Genomic DNA, 23785 nt, shown 5'->3' with positions numbered 1-23785 from the left:
TGTTCAAATGCAACTGTGGTTATCAGTAGTAAAATTAGCAGAGCAGGCTGGCCTAGCCTATGTCGTCTGCACCCTGAAATGCTCAAGAAAGTCTAATCTATTTAATTGAGTGAAATAGGGTTCTGTATTTCATGCCCACGAAATAATGCAACTTGCATTATGCAAGCCTGATTGTGACCCTGACAGTTTGTTGAGCTTATTTCAACAAAATGTTCATATTTTTTCGCTGAATAAACTTGAACTTTATTATAAGGCAGTAAAAATTTTGCGCCAAAAGGAAGATGCAAACGCTCTCTTGTATTTCCTTCAAGAATTGCTCAGATGTCTTCGTAGACTCTCGAAAAGGATCCTCTGTTGATCGTTAAGTTTGCTGTAGTCGACGGCAAACAATGCGGCTATACTGGAAGGGGAAAGGTGTGGAGTTGGATTTGCGAGTGGCGGATTTATCGGGCCGGCAGTTGAAGTCTGTTTTACACTCGTCGCTGCGGTCGATGATTTTGGAGACGAACTGCCGGTGAGATCGATGACTGTTGATGGTTGAATTACAGTAACGACTTGCCTGCTCGTTTCGTTCTAAAAAGCAGCTCTTACATTTGGTTATTAGGAATAAGAACTACTTTTGGAGGTATGGTTGGTTTTGGCAGTGCTGGTGCAGGCACGAGTGGTGTCACTTTTGAAATGGAGGTCTGTATTTGGTCGCCGTGTTTCTTTTTCAAGTAGGCCTAAAAGGGAGCGTTTAATAACACTTCATATTTCCTCCTCGTTACCTGTACATCATCAGATGCATCTGGTGATTCGGCAATTGCCTTTTCCATCGCCACGATTGCTTTGACGTACTTGTTGATTGTTTCCAAAGTGGCTGATCTACTTTCAGTTTGGCTGGGCTGAGCAAGCGCAAAGGCTTTCTTCATAAATTCTTGAAGCTGAGAGAATTTTACTTCGAGGAAGTTTACTTTAAAATTCCAACCTTTGAAAAAGTCTCGCTGCCGATGATTTTCTTCTGTAAAATTTCAGTGATTCGGTGAAATTGAACTAAGCGCTTCCGAGCAGGAATGTGCGACAGTTGCTGCTTGATCATAAGTTCCTGGCAGCTCAAAATCGTCGAAATAATCGGCTTGTAAATGAGCTCCCGGTCTACTTCCTTCAAGTATCGTTTGGACGCGTCGGGCGTTCTCTGCAGCGCACTTAATTGTCTTGTTAATAGCATCGATCAATTAAAATTTCTTGGGTAAATGCATAAACAGCAAACGTGGTATGGGCTGATTCTTCGGCAAGGCCGAAGAATTGATGCTTTCAATAACACTGATTCTTCGGCAATTGAGAATTGCCTTGAACCGAAGTATTAATGATAAAATTGAGAGTGATTCTTCGGCAAATTTTCTAGAATCCATTAATAAAATTCTTTTGATAAATCTTTGATTTCAACCTATGAGTCATCCCTTATGAAAAAAAACATTTTCTAGAAAAAAAAAAACACATTTTAGCAATAAGTACTTTCTATAATTTGAGGTTAGTGTTAGGGGGCACTGGGCAAAATGACAGAACTAATTCACCCGAGGGGGATAGGCTAGGGTTAGTTAGGGTTACCGAAGGTAACCCTAAGTAACCATAGACTAGACCCCGGCATTTTAGGACCTAAGGGGCGGAGCCCCGTGGTTAGGGGCACAGGAATCTGTGAATAAATTCATCTTAGCCGAAGAATCAGTGCATCTTTTATCACTCATTCTTCGGTTTATGCCGAAGAATCAGTGTTCTTACACGCATCAATCCTTCGGCCTCCAAGCCGAAGAATTAGGCCGTATCACCACAGCAAATGAGTGTACCTAAAAATAGTAGCCAGCAAAACAATATCATGAGTTTTCTCGGCGCACAATACAACCAAGCGGCAGCATTTCGCCAAATGCCTGGAAAACGCTCCGGGCCTCTCAATATCTTCACAGGGAGTTCTCCAGATTCCTCCGAAGAAATTGTGGCGATTGCGCTCGCCAAAGAGGGAGCCAACATCGTTGAAGATAAATTTTCCGGCTTTTGTCTGTTCTTTCTTGTCTGATGAGGAATTTTTTTCGACGAGGATTATTTTCTTAGCGACTAGAATCGTTTTAAAGAAAAATATGTGTGTGCTAGACTTACGCGATGGATTATCAGCGTGGTAAGCCAACTTGGCAAGCCGATAATACGATTTATAATGCTGCGGATATCGTTTGAGAATCAGCTCGTAATTGCGGATGCATTGCTGAATCACATCAGCGGCAGTCTCGAATTTGACATTTTTCAGGTCGACTTTTTCTTCTCCATTCCTTGTGAAAACTGGCATCTGCAAGAGGCCCCAAACAACTCCGCGCAGTTCGAAGACGTCTTCTCCAGCTTCGTATCTCTTCGTGATAAATGCTGTTATTCTGTAGAAGACTTCCAACGTCTCATGATTGAAAGAACCAGAATTCAGTTTCGACTGAATTTTAGCTGGATAACTGGCAAATTCATGCATCCACTCGAGCCCGTTGTGGTAGTGATCCAAGCATTCCGTGTCTTTTCTCAGCTTTTCGGACAATTTGCCGAGCATGTAGTGGGTCAGCCAAGCTTCTTCTGGAGCAACTGCCAGCGCTTCTTCAAATAATGCATACGATTTCTTAAAAACGAGTCAAGACTTGAATTCTGTTACATTTTCTTACCTGGTAATACGCGTGAGATTGCTCGGAGTCATATCCGGCGAGCCAGTAAAGCATCTGGCCAAATTCAATTAGGATTTTGCCATTTCTCTCCAATTCCAGCGCTCTTTCAAAACAGAAAATCGCACAGTGGATCAGTTTCATCGGCAGGAATTGCCCCTTGGAATCAAAACATCGCATCTTTTCGTCGATTTCCGCCGCTTTGCAAAGAGCCACCGCCGCCCAGGAGTCGATTCGTTGAGGATTAAAGCCAATGTCCATGAAATAGTACTTGACCGCGTCGTCCCTCGAGTTGTTCTTCATACAGTAATCGGCAAGTAGATAGTAGAAATTCTCGAGCGGCGAATCTGCCGATTTCATTTCCAGCCACGACTTTAGATCGCCATAAGAATCGTCCAAAGCCGCTTCGTGAGTCGCCCTTATTATTTTTGAATAACCAAGTCTCATTTTCGAAAACTCGCAATCCGGAATCAGTGGAATGCATTTCTTGATAAAAGAAGCTAACTCGCTGGAAATGGAATTCGACTTGACCGAGTCAAACTGGGGCAATTCCTCGGGAAACAACACGTCGAAAACTAAAACGACATTTTGCCAGCTGAGCGGGATCTTCGTACTCCGATGATCCGTAATTGATTTTGGTTTTTTTGCAGGGAACTGGACGAAGCAGTAGATTGCTTGTTGAAGTTCGTTGTTCAGAAGATTCACAATTTTTGGTTTGGCCGAATCAAGCCCATCCGGATCGGCTTTTAATTTTTTCCGGAGCGCGTTGAAAGTTGGAATGATGAACTTCAAAAGACTTCCGTTTCCGTCTGTGCACCAGTTGCAACTCCCGAGCTCAGAATGCGCCGTAATCAACAACTGGACACAAGGGGCTATTTCCAGATCAGGATAAAAGCGCAGTTGTTTCATATCGAATGTCGCCTCATCGAATTCTTTCTGGCTTTCTTCCGAAGCGCTTGATTCAGAAGAGATTTTCCGATTGTCTGACTCGTCGTTTTCTAGCTCGTTTATGGACTTTAGAGCGTGGTAGCCGATGAGCCAAACTGGAACTAAAGAGCGGCGAATGACAGCCGGTTCTGGCCCGAGTTCCATTTGAGCGGCGGAAAATGTAGCAAGAGAACGCTGAAAACGGCCCATTTCGCTTTTGCTCATCCCTTCGAAGATAGTGGAATAATCGTCTGTATCCAGCTCCAAAAAATTCAAGCACAACTGGCCGGCTGCATTCACCCAGTCTGGCAAGGAATGCCGCACTCTGATCCGAGCTGCTACTTCGGCAAACGCTCTTTCGATGCCCTGAGCCCAGGTTTTCCAGCCGAACTCGTCATTCTGCGCGATGAAGGAAAGCGAGTTCAATAACAAGCACAGCTGATTCGCGCGTTCTTGTGGAAAAGGCTGGATCTCCGCTGTGCTCGGCTTTAGCCTCAACGTCACCCAGAGCAGTTCAGCGACTTGTTTGTAATTGCCATCTTGGTAGAGTCGCTCGACTTCTTCACGCTGCTCTGCTCGTTGAATCGTTTGAATTCGCTTCTCGGTTTCTGCCAGTGAAATGACAGGGGCTTCCTTGATATTAGGAATATTGACTTCCCAGTGATCGTTTTTCACGAGAAAGACTTGAATGTCCATTAGCCGCTGGAGCATGAATTTCGCATCATTTCTCAGCACCCACATTTTCGCATCGAGCCACATCAGACGGAGGCGCACCTCGGTGCAGTTTCCACTGTACATTTCCGAGGGATACATGAACATCTGCCGGATGTACCGAGCCAGTCTTTGATTTTTCGACCTCGTTGGATCGTCCAGCGAATCTTTCCCGTCGTTTCCTGGTGAGAGACATGCCGGCCCCAAGCGCAAGCCTCGCCTGACCATTTCCGCGTCCACTTCCAATTCGGCAAAGAGAAGGTATCCTTTGAAATCTTGAAGTAATCTAACAATCTTTGTCGGCTTCATTTCCATGATATCCGCACGAACATTGTCCGACAGGACAATCTCCACGAAGCGCCGCGATTCAAGCGCTTTCCAAAGCGTGATGAAATTATTTTTCAATGAGTTACTCCACTGATTCGATGTCAACCCAGTCAGATGGAGACAGAAATCGCGAATGAAAGTAAATATCTTTAAAGGGCGATTCGAAGATTTGAAGCTCAAGAATTCGAGAAGCATCGTCGGTTCTTGCTCCCTCAAAACGACCATAAAGCGACGCTCGTTTTCTGATTCGACTTTTGCATTCGAAATTATCAGCTCGGGCTCCAATGCCGATTCATTTAGGGATGATCCGAGGCAATCGTTGAACTCAACACGGTATTCGTGAGGCAGTAAATATGGAATGACGAGGGAGAAGGCAGAGCTGTGTTCAGTTATTTCCAGCGCCTTCTTGTTTCTGTCTTTCTTCGGCAGCTTGAGTGATTTGTCTTTCTTTCTCTTTTTCGTGTCAATATGATAGATTTGAGCATTTTCAATCGCTTTGAAAGGTCTTTTCTTTCCAGCTAAATGCGCAACAGAAATCCTGTCGAAATCCTTTTCATCGAATTTCTCCAAACTTCTTATGAGACTCTTCCCGATGCTCGAAAACGAGTACTTGTTGCATTTAACATCAAGAATGTTATAATTCGGAGTTTCAAGTAGTTCTGGAGGTGTATCTAGTGGGGTGAATTTACAGTACTCAATCCATCGTTTTTCATATCTCGAATAAAGCTTGTCGAATGTTTTCTGATCTCGCTCGGTGCATTTTTCCAGATCGAACGACTCCGCAGTCTCTAAGTCTTCAGGATCGTCGAACATTATCGGATAAAAGTCGCGGATTTTTAGCAACGCCAGACGAGCGGTGCCGTATTTCCGGTCAAGTTGGAGTGCAGCAAGAGCCCGTCTGATTATGTCCCGGAAGTTGTTTAAAATCAGCCCCGTGTATAAAATTTTGTCGATACTAGGCCAATGCCGGTCGGATAAGGTAAGGGCTTTTGCGAAAGAATTGTGCGCTAAAAGAACGTTTCCAATTTCCAGCGCTTTCATTCCGAGCTTCCACCAGAGCTGCGTTTCTGAGCTGTCAATTTCGCTCGCCTTCAGGTAGAATTTGATGCTTTCTTCTGCCCTGTCCGGCGGGAGAATTTTCGCAATGTTTTTGAACGCGATGTATTTCATTCGGTGCCCCGGATGGCCATCTTCTGAATCTCGAACGAAGCCAGTGTCGAGCAACTTGTGGTAAAGAGCGACTGCTTCGTCGATCTTGCCGGAATGCTGCGCTCCCATCGCGTCTTTCTGCAATTTTAGCGCGCGCACCTGGTCGAGTTCTTTTTGGGTCTGTCCGCCAACAGCTCCTTCGTCATAAGCCGCTGGATCGAGGGATGGTTCGAGAACGGACCCACTGCCAGTCAAATTATCAACCTGCGCGAGCTCATTTTCGAAGAATTGCTGCTTCTGGGGCCCGTTGCTCTGGGAATCATTCAGAGCCCCGAACGTAGCAAAAGCGTCCATTTTCCTTTTCTATGCTTTCCCGCGCATTCTTGAAAGTGAGAATTTTGTTCAAAAAAGAAGATCGACAAGACAAAATTTCAGGAGAACAACGACAACGAAAATCTCATTTTCCCTTGATTATCGTCACTATTTTGCTTTTCTCTTTCATGCTGAAATGTTCCTGCAAATTTTTCCTTCGAATAAAAAATGACAACATAAATGATTTTTTTTGCCGGCGGATTTATTACAGTACAAAGAGTCACGGAGTTTACTCCTTGTCCTGGGATCTGACGCGGGCGTTCTTGTTGGTGACGTGGATGTCCAACTGGGCGGCTCGCTCGACGATTTCCTGAAAAGAGCGTCATTAAGATTTTAAGGCCCTAACCGACGGTGGGCCCTAATGGACAGGCGAACGTACCTTGCGCTTCTTGGCAGAGACGGCGGCGGCGATTTCGGCGCAGAAGACCCGGTTGTTCATCATGAGCACCTCGAGCTCGGCGACGTTGTTGACGACGAATCGCTTGAAGTTCTTCTGGTCCTTGCATCGGTGTCGGTCGGCGGCCTTGGTTCCGTAACCGATCGAGGGCATGATGTACTGTCCCTTGAATCGTCGTCGAACTCGGGAGTCAATACCTCTTGGCTTTCTCCAGGAGGCATCGACACGCATGAAGCTAAAAATGAGTTAAACCTGGAATTTACAGCAAAATTAGGTGCAATGAGTCTGGTCCTTCTGTACTAGAGGCAACAGAATGCTCTCTTCTACAGACTGGTTCTCCCGACCAGAATCTGGTTAGGTTAGTAAAAACTTCGCAAGTAAAGACTTACCGATCAGACTGGTGTCGAATGAATCGCTTGTTGCGCTTTCGCACGATCTTGGCGGTAGAGACAGATTGAGCCATTTTCGGTCTAAAAGAAAGAAGCCGTTAAAACCTGAGAGTAAACATTTCCACGTTTCATTCATGTATCCTTCAGTAAGTTCAAGAGAGAGTCAGTCAGTTCACAGAGCTAAAAATAGCCTTTAGGCCATTGATCGGACAAAAGCGCAGATTTCCTCCCCTCGGTCGCCGTTTTGGCCGCCCTTGGCCGTGGCAATGTGGCTCTTTTTGGCGCCGCCAGGGGGTGCACTCAAGGCAAAGGGGGCCAAGAACTTGTTGACGGTGTCGAAGTTCTCGCCGACCGAGATGATCTCTTTAATCAAATCTTCGATCGCCAACATGTCAATGTGGCCGAGCGCGTTTTCGACGGCGGCGTTGGAATTCAGGATCATTCTTTCTCCCTAATTTACTGTAAAATTTTTGATCAGAACGCTCTCACGTGGGAATATCAGCCAATTAAAATCATTCGCGTTGATTTTTTCCAACAAAAGCCGCACGCGGCTTTTAAATATTAATTTTCAGCGCTTCTGTTAAATTTGTTCGTTTTCTAAATAAGAACAATCAGAACTCTCATTTTAAATGCGCGTGACTGCTCTTTTTATAGCCAGTAAATTAATCTATAAAACAAAAATTAGAGAAAGTCTAAATTTTCTAAAAAAATCCCAAGAATTCCGAGTGTTTCTCTTATTTCTTGCTCTTGGCGTAAATCTCTCTAGCCAGAATAATTGTAGGCTTGCTCAGATAACCAGTAAGTCTCTAACTTTGATTTTTCTCTTTGAAAAATATATTCCGAGTCGGGAAAATCGCGAAAGTTGGAAAAGTAGTGAATTTATTTGAAAACGCGCGGAGTGGCGCGTCGTTCAGCTGATATTACTCATCGCGCGCGATGACTCACGTTCACATTAGCGAAGCCTCGCTTCGTTAAAAGGTCTCGAATTGTCGTGACATCTGGAACGCCCCACGTGATGTACGGCTCTGCAACTCGCAAGAGACGATGAGTCTTCTCTGTGTACCTAAAATCAGTTTTATTATACAGTTTTTTATAAATAGAACATTTTCAAACAAATTGGTTTTTTGACAAAAAAGCACTGAACGTTTCTCGCAACAATTCTAGCGTTTTAGCATGGAATAAGGGATTTTCTGTAAAACTTCGTCAATTTCGATGGGAAATCTAATTTTTCTAACTGAGAAACGGAAAAGTCGAGGATGATCCACTCCTCAGATTTCCCAGCGCTAGAACTTACTTGACAAATGCTGCATGATACTTCTCCATAACTCTGAGCTCTCGCATGGCTCGAATGGCCATCTTTCTAAAGACCGAAAGAGTTAAAATCCAACTGAAAAAGTCAGACCCACCCAATTCCATCTGCTGTTCTGATTCTGACGACGAGGACGAGTTTGACGTCCTTCTTGTAACCACTGCTTTTCGTTCCGATATTTCTGACGAGCTTCATCATTTGCCGCTTGACTCGTACCTCGTCACGCTTGCCGAGCTTGGAAGCACGGAGGAAATGTTCAGCCCGTTTGAATTCGATCGTCGGCGCAGCCCGTTTCGTTCGTGTCGTTCTGTTGATCTCGTTCTGCTTTCGCTGCACTGCATTGTATCGTTTTCGCTACAACAGTGGTTAAAAAAGGGGCGGTTCGACATGAAGCAAGGGAATCTCTGTCAGTAGCAACCTTGTATTCAACGACTCAAGAGCAAACAAAAGATGTCTTTAGCAAGCGACCAGCGAGGAAACCGCTTGAGGCTTCCGAGCTTGATAAATAGTCTTTTTAAAATAGAACACAGAACTATTTTGTATAAAAGTTACACGGTCGAAAAATGAAGGAAGATAACCTTTTTCAAGTAATGCTCTGGCACTCGGTCGAGGACTTCCGGTCCGTTATCGACAGTCAACTTCTTCTCTGCTGCTCCTTCCTCCGACATTCTAACAATTCAACACTTTGAAAAAAGACGACTCTCTTTCTAGTAGAAAGTTTCTACACTATTGTAGTTGTTTCTTTTTTTTCTTTGAACTTAGAACTTGGACAGAAGTGGACAGTTTCAGCAGTTGACACTAGGTCCATTTTTAAGAATTTGAAGTAACCAAAGACAAGTTTAACATGTACATGTAAATTGCTTTCAGTGATAAAAAGAGAGTAGGCGAAATTTTTATATTTTTTTTTATCGATTTTTTTCTGAGCTAAAATTGTGATGTGCACGGCGTATCTGTAGTGGTGTATCTTCTGACTGAGAAGAGTTCGTTTACATGTCGTCTTCGGAGTCTGAATCTTCTAGTGCCGCCTTGGCAGCTGCCTCGACTTCCTCAGCGACGTTCTTGGGAACGCGGTTGTGCTTTGGATTGTCGGCTGATACCCAGGACAGCTCCAGCTCGAAGCTTTTGTCTATCCAACAATTAGAGACTTCGGAGGAGTTTTTCAGTACCTTTAAGATCATCGTGAACGGAGTGAATAATTCTAGCAGCTTCTTTGAGGCCTTCTTTGACGGTGAGATTGTCGAGGTCGAGCTTTTCGATTTCAGTCTTTGCGTTGTTCTTTGCCTTGCCAGCTGCGGCACCTTTGAAGCCAAAGGCTGCTCCGGAGGGATCGATCGTCCAGAGCTCGGCCTTGCCTTGATAAAATGACGACAGAAGAAGAGTGCATCCAAATGGACTGAAGATAATTTTAAGAGGTTATTCTTCTAGCTTTATTGATACAGTTCTCTTTCTCTTACTGGCTTCGAAGTTCGAACGAAAGAATCACCTCATGCTGTAGGTGCTTACCGGATAGAAGAATGGCGAGTGTATTGATGAACGTAACTAGCAACAGTGTGGCAAAGGACCTTGAGGGGAATGGGGCGGCCGTACTCTCGGCGGAACTTAGTGGCTTCGTCTCTCAAAATCTCAGCCAGTGAGCGGGCGTCGGGTAGAAGACCAGCTGCGGCCATTCCAATGTGATCATCGATCTAAAAGAGGGATAAGAGAAACAGAAAGAGAGACGGCGTTCACCTTGAAAATTCGGCTGTTATCACCAGCGACATGGAGTGAAGAGGAAATGAGCTTCTCTGTCGCCAGAACTACGCCGTCCTTGCATCTAAGGCCGACAATTGTCGATCCATTTTCGACGGCTTTCATCGCATATTCGACCTGGAAGACGCGTCCGTCAGGGGAGAACATGTCCGCCGAGAGATCATATCCAGATCCTATCGAGCTCATTCTTTTCTATCTCTATAATTGTTCTTTTCAATAGTTATAAAAAAGAAAATTGCGTGTTGAGACAGTGCAAGGATAGAATTTAAGTTGAGTAAGCGTGTAGCGCTTCTTCAATGGCAGCGAAGACCCCCTCTGCGGTGGGTTTTGATGATGCTGACACATCGCTTCCATCCGGAAACGATTTCGCTGTTGTAAGTCCCAGAGCAATCATCCTCGTGGTCTTCTGTCGCGCGACGATGTCGTGTGCGGCCTTCACTCCGCTTGGGGAGAAGAAGACGGCGACGTCGAATGGCGCCTGCGCCATTATTTCAGCTGCTAGCACACTTTCTTCTCTAGCAACTGTCTCGTAAACCGCGACCTCGTCGATCGCGGGTAGTTCTGCCAGTCCCCGCGCGCGGGTCCTGGCCCCGGGAAAAAGCAGCCTTGGCACCTTGTCTTCTTCATTCTTTTCTTGCCAGCTGGAGACGATTGGAGACAGCTCGGCCGTCGAGCCAATTTCTTCTCCAATAAGTTGCTGGAAACCCGCTTGGCGAGCAACCTCGGCTGTCTTTTTCCCGACAACAAACGTCGGCCCGCCAATGCTGGCGAGCTCCTCCACAATTGAGTTTGGGAGGCAGCTGATCGTGAACGACGAGGTGATGATGACGCCCCCGTATCCACCCGTTTTTAGCTTGGATTCGAGGTCTTCCATGGGCAGGGGACGTCGGACGATGGGTGAGACGTTAACCACAGTCCAACCTCGACGCTCAGCTTGCTCAACGTACTCATCAGTGTTTTTTGTTGTGTCTCAATTTGGGATCATTGGCGATAGACTCATCTCCAATCACCAACTCTAGATGATCCCACACTTCTTTGCCGAAATTAGTGCGCAGCAAAAGAATCTTCTTCCGATCGACATGACTCATTATAAGTCTAAATGTATAAAATGATCGTAAATGAACATGAAATTGGCCTTTTAAAATAATAAAAATGTCACTAAAAGAAGAAAATGTGATGAAAATGAGTAAATGTAGATGAAGAATTTCTCAGGAGCAGTAGAAGACAGGTTAGTAGTTAGTTTGTTCGAGCATTCTTTTCATTCTATTTCTTTTTGCCATCGTCGAAAAAGATTTTACACAGCCTTTCTGCCCCCTGCTCCGATATTCTCTGAAAATACTGTTACTCACCCTGAAGGAGATGAAGGGGTGTACCTTGAGCGCTCCTAGTTCGATGTCACCGGCCATAATCACCAGCAGAAGGCCGTCCCTCTTGCCACTATTGGAACTCCTCGAGTAGAAAGGCGTCAGGGAATTGACTCCATTTTCATTCACATTGAAAAGTATCTTAACAGAAAAGGGTCTACCAACGAGACGAAGCTATGGTTCTTTACCTCTAATTTATCATCGTGTTGATTGGCAGTTTCTTCTTGACCCGCCCAAAGCTTGCCGAAGAACGAGGCCGTGATCGCGGTTGCTTGTCGAAACGCTTCTCCATCCGAATCCAGGTTATAAAAAGAAACGAGCTCGCCGGAGTTGATGTCCATCACGACTGATCTCATGTCTGCATTGGCCGAGCAAATGCTGCTCAAAGCGTCGATCACGCGGGAGTAATTTGTCACTTCCATGATTTCAACCAAGTCCGATTTCTGAAAAGTAAATTGTTTGATTCTAGAGATTTAGATCAATGTTTAATCTGTATTTATTAATTTCTGTGATAGCACCAGGACGTCACGGAAAGAAACGAGATGCTTTTTTTGCCTGTACCGCCGGTATTGGCGATAAATGTAAGAAATTTACATATAATAATGCTTAACAGAATTTGGTTTGTATGTAATAGAGCCTGTTAGATGTCAGCAAAACGGATTTCTAACTCTCTTTGAACAGCTTTAAAATCAAGGAAGAGAACTAGAGAAGATTGAGCTATCGAGGATAAGGAAATAAATATTTGAACTTTGTGGGACTCTTTATGTCACTAGATAATAATTATTGATTCTAGTGATGATAATAGTAATTGAATTGATCTAGGGCAGAGTTCGAAATCTGAAAGAAAATGGCGACTGCCACTGCCAAGCGACTGCCAGCCTTTTTTAAATTGCAACTGCCACTGCCAGTAACTGCCAGCACTTGAAAAATGTAACTGCCACTGCCAAGTGACTGCCGAAATTGGCAGCTGCCAGTGGCAGTCGTGGCAGTACTGCCAACAAATTTCGAACTCTGATCTAGGGAGAGGGTCTCTTTGTCTAGATAGCAGCAAAAAGAGAGCAGTTGCGTGTCGACTGTCCTGGGTGAGTTTTCTGAGTGAGTTACTGAGAGGTGAGTTAGTTAAGTTATGTTACTATACAAAGGGGGAAGAGAAGAGGGAAAATTGGATGGCTAAATTATCATAAATTGGAGAATGCAATTCTTTCAAATGCGTCAATAATAAACTTAATTGGTATAAGAGTCGGACTTCACTTTTTGTCACGAGGGCTGATGTGATCTGCCAAAGAAACACTTAACGTAACACTTGAAAGCTTTGAGACTGGTCATAAAAGAAAGAAGTACTTGTTGTCAAATTTAGCTGTCTATAAAAATGTCTACAGATTTCTTAAAACTTCCCTAGATGTATGGCTAGATCATGTGGAGGCTATGTACATAGTATGTAGAGTTAACGATGTCTGAAATTCAACTTATGACCGGTTCCTTTAATTTCTTTTTTCATCAGTGCTTCACAGTACTCTGCGCCAATATCACCACTAATCGACAAACTTGGCAAGTATGTACTGCGCAAGTACTCGACCAATCCTTCACCATGCATTTCGTACAGGGCCTTCATGCAAATAGCCGACTCCGCCACTGCCATCTGCGTTTGTGCGTCTTTGAGGTCGTAGTTTGGCGAGGCCGGGCCGAGAATACACGCAGGTATGATCTGGTTCTGGATGATGTCGCCGAACCAAGGCTGCTGGCCCCACTCTTTCGCGATTTTTGCGAAAATTGTGAAACATGTCTGAACAATAATATCAAGCTCTAGAAATCATCATGATCGATTGCTGAACAAAGTTGCAACAAGATTTTGGCGGGCTAAACTAAATGCTACTAATTCAGAGACAGGCCAATACAGGCTTTTGATTGGCTAGAATGCGAAACAACCGCTTTTGGTTCGCTAAAATTTCACGCAATTATTGTCTAAACTTTATCGCTCCCTGAATCAACCCTGATCATCTACCTTTGCCGCAACAGGATCGCCACTTCTCGCCCCAGCCTCGACACTGGAAAGCATTTTCATAATGTGACCCTGGTTCTCTTCCGTGGTGAAGATCGCTAATAAGTTATTGTTTGCAGATTGATTGATGAAATTGTAAAAGTCTCTGGTTATCGTTTTGATTTCTTCCCTGTCGCCGGTGTTGGACTCGATCATTTGAAACGTGTTGCCAAGTATGCGTGATAGAAGTGTTGAAATGAGTGGCACTGTCTTCTCCTTGAATTTTGCGCCGATTTGGTTGATCAATGGGAAGAGTTCGTGAAGCTCTCTGTATTCTACGCGCTCGAGGAAAATCGCCAGTGCGTCCGGCAGGAGGACGAGGATGTCTTGTCCCATGCAAATAAGCATTCTATGCAAAAACGTTCGCACAGATTGCATGACGACGGCACGCGGCTCGATCGAGCTTGGAATTTGCAATCCTTTCATGAAGTACTTAAGCGTTTCAGCCAAAATCGGCTGCGCATTGGACGCATTGACACCGTCGGGACCTTTCCAGCACTTTGTTATTCGCCCAGCCCAGGCGATGTATTGACTTACTCGGGTGCAAATGATCTGCTGCTGTTCTGGCTCCATCGGCGTTTCCACCAAACTCGACACGTCGATCTGGAATCGCTCAACCAAAGGACCAAGAAGTTCCGAAAACAGCTGTGCCTTTTCCCCGGCACTGACAGGAGCGCATACAGCCAAGTATCCAGCGGCTTCAAAGACGAACGAACGATCCGATTCGGAAAGAAATTCCTCGTCTCCTTCGAAAAGGACCTTCTGCAAGTTTTGAAGCAGGTCACGTGAGAAGGTCGGCATCACAGGCTGCAGCTCCCTGACAAGCTTGGAGAAGAGGTAAGCAGCGCGGGATCGCACCATCCCGTGTGAGTGTAGCAGGCCGCCAGAGGTAACGATGAACTCTAAGACAGGACCCAGATGCTCGGCGTGGAACTGGAAGAACTTGCTGTAGCGAACTAATGAATGAGTAAAACGAATAAAGGAAGGGAATGCAATACCTATCGTTTCGAGTGTCAGTCTGACGACAGCATGGTGCTGGGGTGAACTCGAGCCGACAAAAATTTGTACAAGTTGCTGGAGCTCACTGGGATTGTCTTTATTAAACGAGTTCCCTGCCATGTTGACTGGAAGACATTCGCCGAGGTTGTACAGCAGTCTGATCGTAACCTCAGCTTCTGGAATGGATATGTGAGGGCTGAGCGCGTCTAGTCGCTCCTTGACGATCATCATCACGGCCTGGGGCGAGTGAAGGCAGCAACTTTCGAAGAGCTGTTTGAGTTCGGTCATGTACTCGTCGGCCTCGGCCTCGTCTTGGCCTGGACGATCGAAGTTGTAGTCGGACGAGTATGTAGACTTGGCCACGACAGCACGAATGCACCTATTGAGCAGCTCGTCTGGGATCTTGTGGTTTGACGACCGAGCGCGGCCGATATATGTCTGAAGAAAATCCAACGTCTCAACAGAGACTTCGTCATCCTCGTGAGCAAGAAGTCGAATAGCGAGCTCGACTTTCCGCTAAAGAGCATTTTTACTGACTGCTTTGGATGCGAAACTAACAATTTACCTCACCGGCGACCATCGCCTGATGCGCGCCCTCCTGATCCGGCGGGTCAAGACGCAGAAACTTTTCGTTCTGGTGCATGAGCTCCGATCCACATGTACAGATGAGCTTTGCGACACTTTCTAAGTCATCGTGGTCTTGGAGTTCAAAGAGTCCGGCCGCTTCTAGCGCGCCGTACAATGACTCGACAAGAACACACTTCTCTTTCGGTGGCATTCCTTTTTGAACGACTAAATAATTCTATGTTCAAGCACTTTTTGCAACAACTTACTTTCTCCTAAACAATCGCAAACAGACTCGGCTAGATCTGCTCTTTTGAGAAGCTCGAAGATCTTGCCCATGAAACCATCATTCACAACCTGAAGAAAACCGATAAATTAAGAAATAAAGCTTTCGGCTTCCAGTAAAAAGAATTGCAAAGTAGAAGTCATGCGACTTCTAGACTTTGGGCAAGTTTAAAGTGCAAGATCTTTCCTTTCAAAATCTATCCTCTTACACCCGTGAACAAATGCGCTTACCAAGTTGATATCAATCCATTCAATGTACTGTCCAACCACTTCCAAACACTTGCATCCGATGGCAGACGACAATTTACTCTCAACTACCTTCTCCAGAATCTCTTTCCACGTCGCCACTAGCGTTCCAACATCCTTCACTCGCATTTCATCCTTGAGTCTTGTATTTCTGTCGAGCTCACGCTTAAAGTTGCGAGTCAGCAAAATAAGCACGCTGTTTTCGTTTACCTTTGTGTGATGAATTCGCCGATTGACTACTTCCCCGTCGATTTGAATCAACGTGGAGAGGAGAATGTCCGGTCCGCACTGAATGAGGCACTCAAAAAAGTCCGGCCAATGCTTTGGATACAGCTTTGTGAAGGAAACAGCCATCACTTGAGCGATCTTGCTGGAGACGAAGTTGGGACAGAGAGCTGCGTACTTGCATGTTTCTACCAAGGTGATTTTGAAACTATCGAGGGGCACAAGAGCATCCGTGGTGTCGAGGCGTTTGGCCTCTGCTTCCAGAACGAGGAAGAGGAAGAAGACGACCTTAAAGATGATGAGTGGGTGGCAAAGTTGGACATAAGAGGAGGTGCTATCGTTGAAATATATTTTTTTTTAAGTTTTTTAACAAAATAAAGCAAAAAGCCGCAAGATAAAGTAAGAAAATTAGAAAAATAGCACGATAGAATTCCTTGATAAATACCACATAAGGTGTCACATAAGGTTTATCCCAGAACACCTTGTGGAGACAGTTTTGAACAAAGATAGAATGTGTTGCACTTTGCGACCCACTGGCCGTTATCAATTTAAGGCTCACATTCTGGTAAAAACTACAGTGGTGTGTGGAGTTGCTGCACCCCTAGACAGCGGGTAAAAGGTGCAGAAACGCAGCACTCACTTTTGCTACTTCTAGAAGAAAACAATAGAAAAAGTGCGGGTCAGGGGTGCAGCAACGCAGCACTCGCTAAGGGTGCAGCAACTCCACACACCACTGTAGATGTATTTATCCAGGTTAATTATCATGCTATTTTTACAGAAAGCTGCAAGATAGCTTCTTCAAAATAGTGAGGGTACGCTAGTGAAGCTATCCTGCGGCCTTTCTTCCCTGCGTTTCAAATGTTAACTGCTGGCTAAGCTAAGATAAGAACATCCCAGCTGCGTACCTGATCCCTATCACCGTAAGTTCGCTTGGTCAAGGCGTCGCAGGCGAATTGAATCGCACTCTGATCGTCCTTACACTGCTCGAACCAGTGATAGAGCTGTTGCTGCTGCCTTTCATCGGTCAAGTCTACGCGTGCGAGAGTTTCAGCAAGATTCATGTTCTTTCAAAATACATTTGCTGGCCCCTGAATCTACTGCTACTACAGCTAGGGCTATTCCATTATCACTTTTTATTTCCTGAAATAAACAAGAGAGTCAATCGCTGAGTAGCCTCAAGTATATCTCAAGTTTGGCAGTATATTTTAGCAAACAGAAGCAGCAAAGTATTTACAGGAGAGTGAGTTTTGAACAGTTTCTTTTATAATCGTAAGGGGTGACTACTTTTCGCGTTTCCGCTTCCGACTTGGCGGCATTCCCGGAAGCTTGAGCACTGTTTTACAGGTGATACAGATTGGAGTCAGCATCTTATACACAGAGAGACAGACGCTACAGACATAACCTTCAAAGATATTATAAGTAAAGGGAGTAAGATGAATTACCATAAGAATTTTTTGGGCAGAAAATTTCTTTTCGAGTTATCACTATATTCTGAAAGCCCGCATCAGAATTAGTGGATTCCCAAATTTCTAGCGCCTAATGACGTCATTATGACGTCATTTATGATGATTTAAGGTTAAAAAAGGCCCCAAATGATGAAACTTTTTAACCGTTTTTGACATGGATTTTGTTAGAAATTCATTTTTTCTTTTTGGAATCTTGTTCAGCATGAAAAACTGAACAATCACCCAGCAAAATTTCATCGAACCGAACGGTTTTATTTTTAACCAGCGAAATTACCGGTCGTTGCCGAGCGCTAAGTGTATAGAGGCCGTCTACACCAATAGTAAGGCTGGATTTCGAGCCTCGGGGCAGGTAGTAGCATCCTGAATGCTACGCGCTCGGCAACGGGTTAATGTCGGGTGCTAGGTCTAGGATCGGGGGTGATCGCTGGAGATCCGAAATGAGGCGCTCGAGAGGAATCACCAATGAGTGGTGCGCGGGTTGTTTGGATCTCCGATTGCGTGGAGATCCGCGCGATCTCCACCCCGAAATTGCGGTGATCGATCACCACTCTCGATCTCCACTTCCTGGAGATCCAAAAATTTTTGATCCCCTAAGTCGGATGAGTCACTTTAAAACAATCTTCGGCCAGGCTACTGATATTAGAAGCGACTGACGGGATCAACTTAAAAATATCAGACAATACTAATTCTGCACTGTAGATTTCAAATCTTTTGTCAAAACAAGTACATTGATTGTAATTTCGGATAAAAAATGTACTATTTACTATCTCTGCTCGAGTATTTTTCTCAATAAGATGGGTTTCAAAATTTTTCAACACTTGAAATCACATAATTCTAAAATTGGTTCGGTTTCTGTTTCTAAAGTCTCGGCTCGGCGGGTGAGCGATAATTTCTTGAAGATTAGCAGTAGAAATTATTATTTTCTGAGATACTGACCCGCAAAGTCCGTGCATAATATGAATTTGATCGAGAAAAATCCATGATCGAGAAAATTTAAAGCTCCGATCACCGAAAACTGGAGATCGACAAAATCCCTGGGACTGATTTGGAGATCGAGCTTCGATCTCCGCGCTCTGGAGATCCAAACAACCCGCGCTCCACTCATCGGTGATTCATCTCGAGCGCCTCATTTCGGATCTCCAGCGATCACCCCCCATCCTAGACCTAGGTCGGGTGATTATTCAGTTTTTCATGCTGAACAATATTCTGAAAAGAAAAACACGAATTTCAAACAAGAACCCTCTCAAAAACGGTTAAAAAGTTTTGCCTATCTTGATGATAAAATCATCTTTTCTGGCGTCATAATGACGTCATCGGGCGCTAGAATTTTGGGAATCCACTAATTCTGATATGGGCTTTCAGAATAAAGTGATAACTCGCAAAAAAAATTTTTGGCCAAAAAATTCTTATGGTAATTCATCGTAAAAGATTGCGAAGCCAGATTTTCAATTTTTAGCACTTACCTATGTCGGTCACAGTCCGCGTTTTGAAGCACACAGCTCTGCTATCGACTGGAGTGGAGGGAACCTTTGACAGTATCTTCCGTGCATCGTCGTCAGGAAGATGATACGTCAGCAACGTTTGAAGGAGTGTGGCTGGTTCGGTGACTCGAGAGTAAACGCCGCCGGTGACGTCAACCATTTGCTGGAAGACAGGTATGTCCACCTCTGCTTCCAATACAACAGCGTCGATGCTCACTTTGAGGTGTTCAGCGGCGTAAGCACAGTTGATCAAGGGTAAGTACTGATGCGAGAGAAAGTCGCCGCCGCACTTGAGGACGAGCAATCGCGCAGGCATGTTAGATTTATCGCTCTTCATTCGGTTAATGCAGCACAGTGCTTTGGACAAGGCATTGTTGAATCTAGAGGATGGCGAGGTCGAGACGTCGGTGATGGAATCATCGAGGAGAGTGCTCCGGCAGAGATCGTTTATTTTGGCTTCAATCTGGCGGTTGACCATGCTCGCTGTATTACCACTGTATTCGTTCGTCGGGTGGAGGATTTCGGCTCCAAGGGGATGCGCTCCGACAACAACGACTTGATTCCCATGAGTCATAAGCAAGTAGGAACTGATGAAGGTGAGCGTGGCATCAAGTGCTTGGACAAATGACTCTGATTTGGATGTCCTCTTATACAGCTCAATCTTTAGTTAAAATCGTAGAAAAGAGCAAAGATTTACTCATAATTTTGAGTCAAAGCGGTAAACTAATAATTGGGCACACTCCGTTTTATCTCGTTCGAGATCATACTAAACAAGATTGAGCCGGACCTGAGCATCTTGAGCGGCCTTGAACCCCCATGCGAGAGGGTTGAGATCGAGAACGACAGCGATTAAGGATGAACGCGACTCCGCACGGAGCTGGAGAGCATCATTCATTCTAAAAAGTTGGGGTTTAACAAGACTAGTTCGATCGGGTAAAAGCGGCTAGGTAGCTAGACGAGGCTACAGCCGACGCAAGCATAGGTACACGAGTGTACTTATGCAGGGAAACCAAACACCCAATTATTGAACAGAATTTCCTGAGCTCGCAGGGTAAACCCGCGATGCTGCAGTTTATTTTCAGAGAACTTATGCTCGGGACTCGGTGCACTTGAGGGCGTCGACGAGGGCTTCCTTGTTTTCGACATCGAGAGCCTTGACCATAGCGCTGGTGGCTGGATCGACGTCCAAAAGGTTGGAGTCGGAGAGGGCAGAGACCTCTGGGACGTAGTTGTCTCGTCGTTCTCTGATGGTAGAATGTTAAAACGAAGTTCGAGTAAAGAAGGACATACCGCTCTTCCTCCTGGAGCTTGATGGAGATGCCTCGAACGGGACCGGCTCGGATTCGCTTCATCAAGTGAGTGATGAATCCGGCGATCTGGTTTCGGAGTCGCTTGGTGGGGATGATGGCGATCTCCTCGATGACTCGCTTGTTGGTGTGGAAATCCAAGTTGAGCATCATGTAGTACTTTTCTATGATTCGGCGGGAAGCCTTCTTGACAGTCTTAGTACGAACACGGCCCATGGCGAGAGATTACTTTTGATCCGAGATCTAAAAAAGGGAATTGAGAGTGAGTTGCTTCCTTTTTCAGCCTGAGCGATGTTCACAAAACATTTTGAGCGAAAAAGAAGTTTGAACAGAAGGAGGGAAAATAAGCTTTTACATGTGCTTCTTAGCCTCTTCCTTGGCTCGGGCCTTTTCGATCTTGGCCTGTCGGGCGTTAGATCGCTGGGACATGATCTGTCCACCCCAGTGTCGTCGGATCTCTTCAGCTCGCTCGTTGTAGTTGGTGTTGACGGACTCAACAATCTTGGCAAGTTGGTTTCGGTCCTCGGCGTTGACGTTGGTGAGGGCGACAGAAGAGCAGTTCTTCAAACCGACAAGTCGGCCGAGTCGAGACTTGCCCTTGACGATGCAGTATGGAACGCCCATTCGTCGGCAAAGGGTGGGGAGGAAGATGACAACCTCGATTGGGTCAACGTCGTGGGCGATGACGACGAGGGAAGCCTTCTTCTTCTCGACGGCGGTGGTGACTCGGTTGACGCCGACGGTCAAGCTAGCCTTTCGGGCATCAGCAGAGTCGGCTTTGCCGGCAGCCCTGGAAAAACGGGTGAATTCTAGCGTTGGAAAAGTCAACTTACTTAGCCTCAGCTCGAGCCAAGAGTCGGGCCTTCTTTTCGGCTCGGTTCTCTGGTCGGTACTTCTCGGCGAGCTTGAAGAAAGCAGCGGCGGTCTGTCGGTCGAGGGTCTACAAAATTGATGAAAAGGAGAAGGGAACGGATTTACGTACGTTGGAGAACTGGTTGACCATTGGTGGGACCTTGAGTCGCTTCTGGAGGACGGCCTTCTGTCGCTGAAGTCGGACGTACTTTGGCCATCGGACGAATCGAGTAAGATCTCGCTTGGGCTGGATATCCTGGCCTACAAAAAAGATCAGAAGTAGAAGGGAATAAATTAATCTTTGAAGACTGCGTTATCTTCAGTAAACTCTAGTGACTAAAGGCTGCAAGTAATCCCGCGAAATCTAAAGTTTCTTACCGATTCCGAAGTTCTTCGCTCGCTTCTCGAAGAGAGGGTTTTGCTCTTTGACCTCCTTCTTCTTCTTGATGAGGGAGGGAGCGGCTGCCACTCGTCGGGCCTTGGATTGCTTTCCTTTTGGCTAAAAAGGAGTTGAGGAAAGGGGATGGGAGGAAAAGGGCTTACCATTTTAGGAAAGGGTATTTAAGAAATCCGACTCTGAAAAAATAGCGATTAATAATAACTCACTCGGTGGTAATCAAAGAAATGAAAACGCTCCGAGCCATCATACGATGCGTATTATATCGCATCGAAGAATGGATTTCCCGCATTTTGGAAATTACAGACCTGAAATAAAAAGGGGATAACTTATATTTTGTGATTGTGAGAATAGTAACGAGCCTCAAAGTAAACTGCATAAAGCAATTTACAGTGAGGTCATTTTTTTATTTTAAAAACTTGTTTGAAGTGATTGTGGGAAAGTGGGATGTGAAAAGTGTAAAAGGCAGTGGGGGGAAAACGGGGGTGAACAAAAAATAAAACGGAGGGAAAATGAGGAAAATAATAAACTGGTTCTGGGACACAGAAATTGAAAAAGGTACGAAATCGAGTTTTTCGATTAGTCGCTCTGTCCGATTTGGACAGAAAGATTTGTCCAAAACTGCCGGTCTCTCGAATTTTAGGTTGCTTTTCCGACGAAAAAACAGCCTTTTTTAATTAAAGATACCGACAGATCTGGACCTCGCACCAAATTTAAAAAATAAAAAAAAAATTAAAAATAAAAATTCAAATTTGAAACGCTTTTTCTTCTCATTCTGGAACACTTGTTGCTGCGTGTTTGCGCCCTAGTAGTTCGTGCTCGGCGATGAACTTCTGATAATTTTCGTTTTCTTGCTCGATGAGAATTTTCGATCTTTCTTTGAAGAGATGATTCTCAATCGCCATCTTTGAAGCGGCAAGTGAGTTTTCAAAGGGACTCGGGTCCCAGCCGTTGAAATCCTGAATGTAAAAATTGAGGGACTAGCCTTAGGGATGCCTCATTCAGATTTTCGCTCATTTTTAGACTAACGTTTGAGGTGATTTCCGGAAGCTGAAGCTGGGGAATAGCTTGAATCGAGGTCCATTGAGCAGTTTTTTCCTAGAAAACTTTAAGAACTTCATCCGACGAATGATAAACTCACCGCTATTTTGGCCTTTTTAGCTTCAAATGGCTCAACATATTTCTTGGCGAAGATCTCCTCTTTGGAAGCGAGGGGGTCTTGGTTTTCTAGCTCAGGTTCGGAAACTGTTCGTCTCACCTATAATTCGAGGTTTATAGAAAAGTTCAACTTTTGAGAAGTGATAATTATGAAAGAGGATTAGAATACTCAGTTGAAAAGGAACTTACTCTGAATTCTGCCTTGCAATCTTGGAGAGATTTGCGGCTGCGACGTTTCTCTTTGTTGCCAGACATTTTTTTCTGCGAAGACGAAGGATTGTCTCCTGAAGTGGGAAAACTATGAGAGAATTGGAAAGAGCGTTCTCTGGTCTCGTGTGCGTACTGCTTGGCGCTGACTGGCTCCGCGGCGCCCACGCAAAAGCGCGCTACTACGCTCGAAATCGCGCTGGCTACGCGTCGAAGATCTCTTTAGGCTGGATGCTCGCTCAAATTTGATTGAAAAAAAAAAGAATAATTCGGTGCGATAATAATTTAGATGAACGATACGAATAAGCTTACTAATAACAAAGTCTCTTGAGAACTTATTCTCAACTTTACTATTGCCTGCTGAAAACGCGACGTATTCGAATGATTAGACCCTCTTAGATAGACTTCATTTGAAGTGAGCAGTCGGTGAAACAATTAAATGTCAAAGTGTGTTTATTAAAGTCTTGAAATGCTTGTGGAAGAATCCTTTTTCGCCGGAGATGATCTCGAAATATTCTTACACACTAACACACTGCGCCTGCAGAAAAAAAGATGAATCCCGGGATCTGGTAAGGAATTTCTTGAGACGCTCCGACTTCGCTTCGAGCTCCTTTGGCTGGGAAGGCTGCATGAACTGTTCCTCCTTTGGAATCTCCTCCTCGGTGGCTTTGGTCATCTCTGGTTGTGAGCCCATCGTAAGCTTTTTTGCCGACTTTTGATTTACTCAAATTGACAAAATGTGAGCTTTTTCGACGGGGAGAGGCCTTTTTATACGGCAGTTTCAACATGGAAAAGTTTTCGAGTCGGTTTCGGAGTCCCTAGTTGGTTTGAAACTCAACTCCTTGTTTTTTTCTTCTTCGAGAATGCTCCGCTCGAAAGGGTGCGAGAACTGTCCTCGTTGACGCCCAAGACAGCGAGAAAATTTTTTCCGCTGTCTCGCAGAATCCAAATTTCCGTTTCAGACTGCCTGTTTCCTCCATGATTTCAGCTGAGTTTGTGATCGAACATCATTTTGCGTTTCTTCGTAAAAATCTTTCGACCGGGAGAATTCCAAAATGATCCGGAGAAAAAGTGTTTCAAATTTGAAATTAGCGATAAGGCGGTTCCTTCGCTTCAAAATTAAAAACGATAAGCGATGGCGTCGATCCTTGATCAAGGTCATCTCGCGAGACTCCAATTATAGTCTAGGCTTTCCTTTCC

General features: G+C 44.9%; 10 protein-coding genes across 10 annotated transcripts; all 10 read right to left on the bottom strand.

Moving 5' to 3' along the window:
• Positions 1–228: 228 nt before the first annotated feature.
• On the bottom strand, positions 229–6158 carry LOC145706920 (calcineurin-binding protein cabin-1-like). Its single transcript, XM_081784377.1, has 7 exons — positions 2670–6158; positions 2131–2626; positions 1824–2088; positions 968–1184; positions 768–923; positions 618–722; positions 229–573 (listed from the first exon to the last, which is right to left on the bottom strand). The coding sequence occupies exons 1-7, from the start codon at positions 6132–6134 to the stop codon at positions 307–309; spliced, it is 4971 nt and encodes a 1656-aa protein (XP_081640503.1). The 5' UTR covers positions 6135–6158; the 3' UTR covers positions 229–306.
• A 164-nt stretch (positions 6159–6322) lies between these two features.
• Positions 6323–7094, bottom strand: LOC145706625 (large ribosomal subunit protein eL32-like). Its single transcript, XM_081784047.1, has 3 exons — positions 6939–7094; positions 6532–6784; positions 6323–6462 (listed from the first exon to the last, which is right to left on the bottom strand). The coding sequence occupies exons 1-3, from the start codon at positions 7010–7012 to the stop codon at positions 6382–6384; spliced, it is 408 nt and encodes a 135-aa protein (XP_081640173.1). The 5' UTR covers positions 7013–7094; the 3' UTR covers positions 6323–6381.
• LOC145706620 (large ribosomal subunit protein uL30-like) lies at positions 7049–8959 on the bottom strand. Its single transcript, XM_081784042.1, has 5 exons — positions 8826–8959; positions 8345–8601; positions 8233–8298; positions 7884–8001; positions 7049–7389 (listed from the first exon to the last, which is right to left on the bottom strand). The coding sequence occupies exons 1-5, from the start codon at positions 8913–8915 to the stop codon at positions 7132–7134; spliced, it is 789 nt and encodes a 262-aa protein (XP_081640168.1). The 5' UTR covers positions 8916–8959; the 3' UTR covers positions 7049–7131.
• A 69-nt stretch (positions 8960–9028) lies between these two features.
• Positions 9029–10182, bottom strand: LOC145706622 (proteasome subunit alpha type-3-like). Its single transcript, XM_081784043.1, has 4 exons — positions 9976–10182; positions 9751–9932; positions 9414–9640; positions 9029–9373 (listed from the first exon to the last, which is right to left on the bottom strand). Exons 1-4 carry the CDS (start codon positions 10180–10182, stop codon positions 9234–9236), a joined length of 756 nt encoding a protein of 251 aa, XP_081640169.1. The 3' UTR covers positions 9029–9233.
• Positions 10183–10189: 7 nt separating this feature from the next.
• On the bottom strand, positions 10190–11112 carry LOC145706623 (uncharacterized). Its single transcript, XM_081784044.1, has one exon. It carries the CDS (start codon positions 10868–10870, stop codon positions 10262–10264), a length of 609 nt encoding a protein of 202 aa, XP_081640170.1. The 5' UTR covers positions 10871–11112; the 3' UTR covers positions 10190–10261.
• A 5-nt stretch (positions 11113–11117) lies between these two features.
• Positions 11118–16882, bottom strand: LOC145706617 (exportin-T-like). Its single transcript, XM_081784039.1, has 11 exons — positions 16623–16882; positions 15703–16005; positions 15478–15657; positions 15231–15318; positions 14963–15189; positions 14397–14913; positions 13363–14354; positions 12844–13143; positions 11549–12674; positions 11370–11501; positions 11118–11325 (listed from the first exon to the last, which is right to left on the bottom strand). Exons 1-9 carry the CDS (start codon positions 16776–16778, stop codon positions 12618–12620), a joined length of 2820 nt encoding a protein of 939 aa, XP_081640165.1. The 5' UTR covers positions 16779–16882; the 3' UTR covers positions 11118–11325; positions 11370–11501; positions 11549–12617.
• Positions 16883–16897: 15 nt separating this feature from the next.
• Positions 16898–19581, bottom strand: LOC145706618 (general transcription factor IIH subunit 3-like). Its single transcript, XM_081784040.1, has 3 exons — positions 19452–19581; positions 18647–19310; positions 16898–17119 (listed from the first exon to the last, which is right to left on the bottom strand). The coding sequence occupies exons 1-3, from the start codon at positions 19557–19559 to the stop codon at positions 16998–17000; spliced, it is 894 nt and encodes a 297-aa protein (XP_081640166.1). The 5' UTR covers positions 19560–19581; the 3' UTR covers positions 16898–16997.
• Positions 19582–19698: 117 nt separating this feature from the next.
• On the bottom strand, positions 19699–20240 carry LOC145706626 (small ribosomal subunit protein eS17-like). The gene is made up of 2 exons (XM_081784048.1): positions 19955–20240; positions 19699–19908 (listed from the first exon to the last, which is right to left on the bottom strand). The coding sequence occupies exons 1-2, from the start codon at positions 20185–20187 to the stop codon at positions 19752–19754; spliced, it is 390 nt and encodes a 129-aa protein (XP_081640174.1). The 5' UTR covers positions 20188–20240; the 3' UTR covers positions 19699–19751.
• Positions 20241–20242: 2 nt separating this feature from the next.
• LOC145706619 (large ribosomal subunit protein eL8-like) lies at positions 20243–21509 on the bottom strand. Its single transcript, XM_081784041.1, has 5 exons — positions 21367–21509; positions 21202–21322; positions 20954–21084; positions 20805–20911; positions 20243–20761 (listed from the first exon to the last, which is right to left on the bottom strand). The coding sequence occupies exons 1-5, from the start codon at positions 21367–21369 to the stop codon at positions 20323–20325; spliced, it is 801 nt and encodes a 266-aa protein (XP_081640167.1). The 5' UTR covers positions 21370–21509; the 3' UTR covers positions 20243–20322.
• On the bottom strand, positions 21267–22729 carry LOC145706624 (uncharacterized). The gene is made up of 4 exons (XM_081784045.1): positions 22568–22729; positions 22362–22478; positions 22250–22318; positions 21267–22179 (listed from the first exon to the last, which is right to left on the bottom strand). The coding sequence occupies exons 1-4, from the start codon at positions 22631–22633 to the stop codon at positions 21991–21993; spliced, it is 441 nt and encodes a 146-aa protein (XP_081640171.1). The 5' UTR covers positions 22634–22729; the 3' UTR covers positions 21267–21990.
• Positions 22730–23785: the final 1056 nt, after the last annotated feature.

Source organism: Oikopleura dioica, chromosome XSR (genome assembly GCF_907165135.1).
Source record: "Oikopleura dioica chromosome XSR, OKI2018_I68_1.0, whole genome shotgun sequence".
In the NCBI taxonomy this organism is placed as follows: Eukaryota; Metazoa; Chordata; class Appendicularia; order Copelata; family Oikopleuridae; genus Oikopleura; species Oikopleura dioica.
Note: the sequence above shows the minus strand (reverse complement) of the source record. Positions and strands in the feature narration are given on the sequence as shown.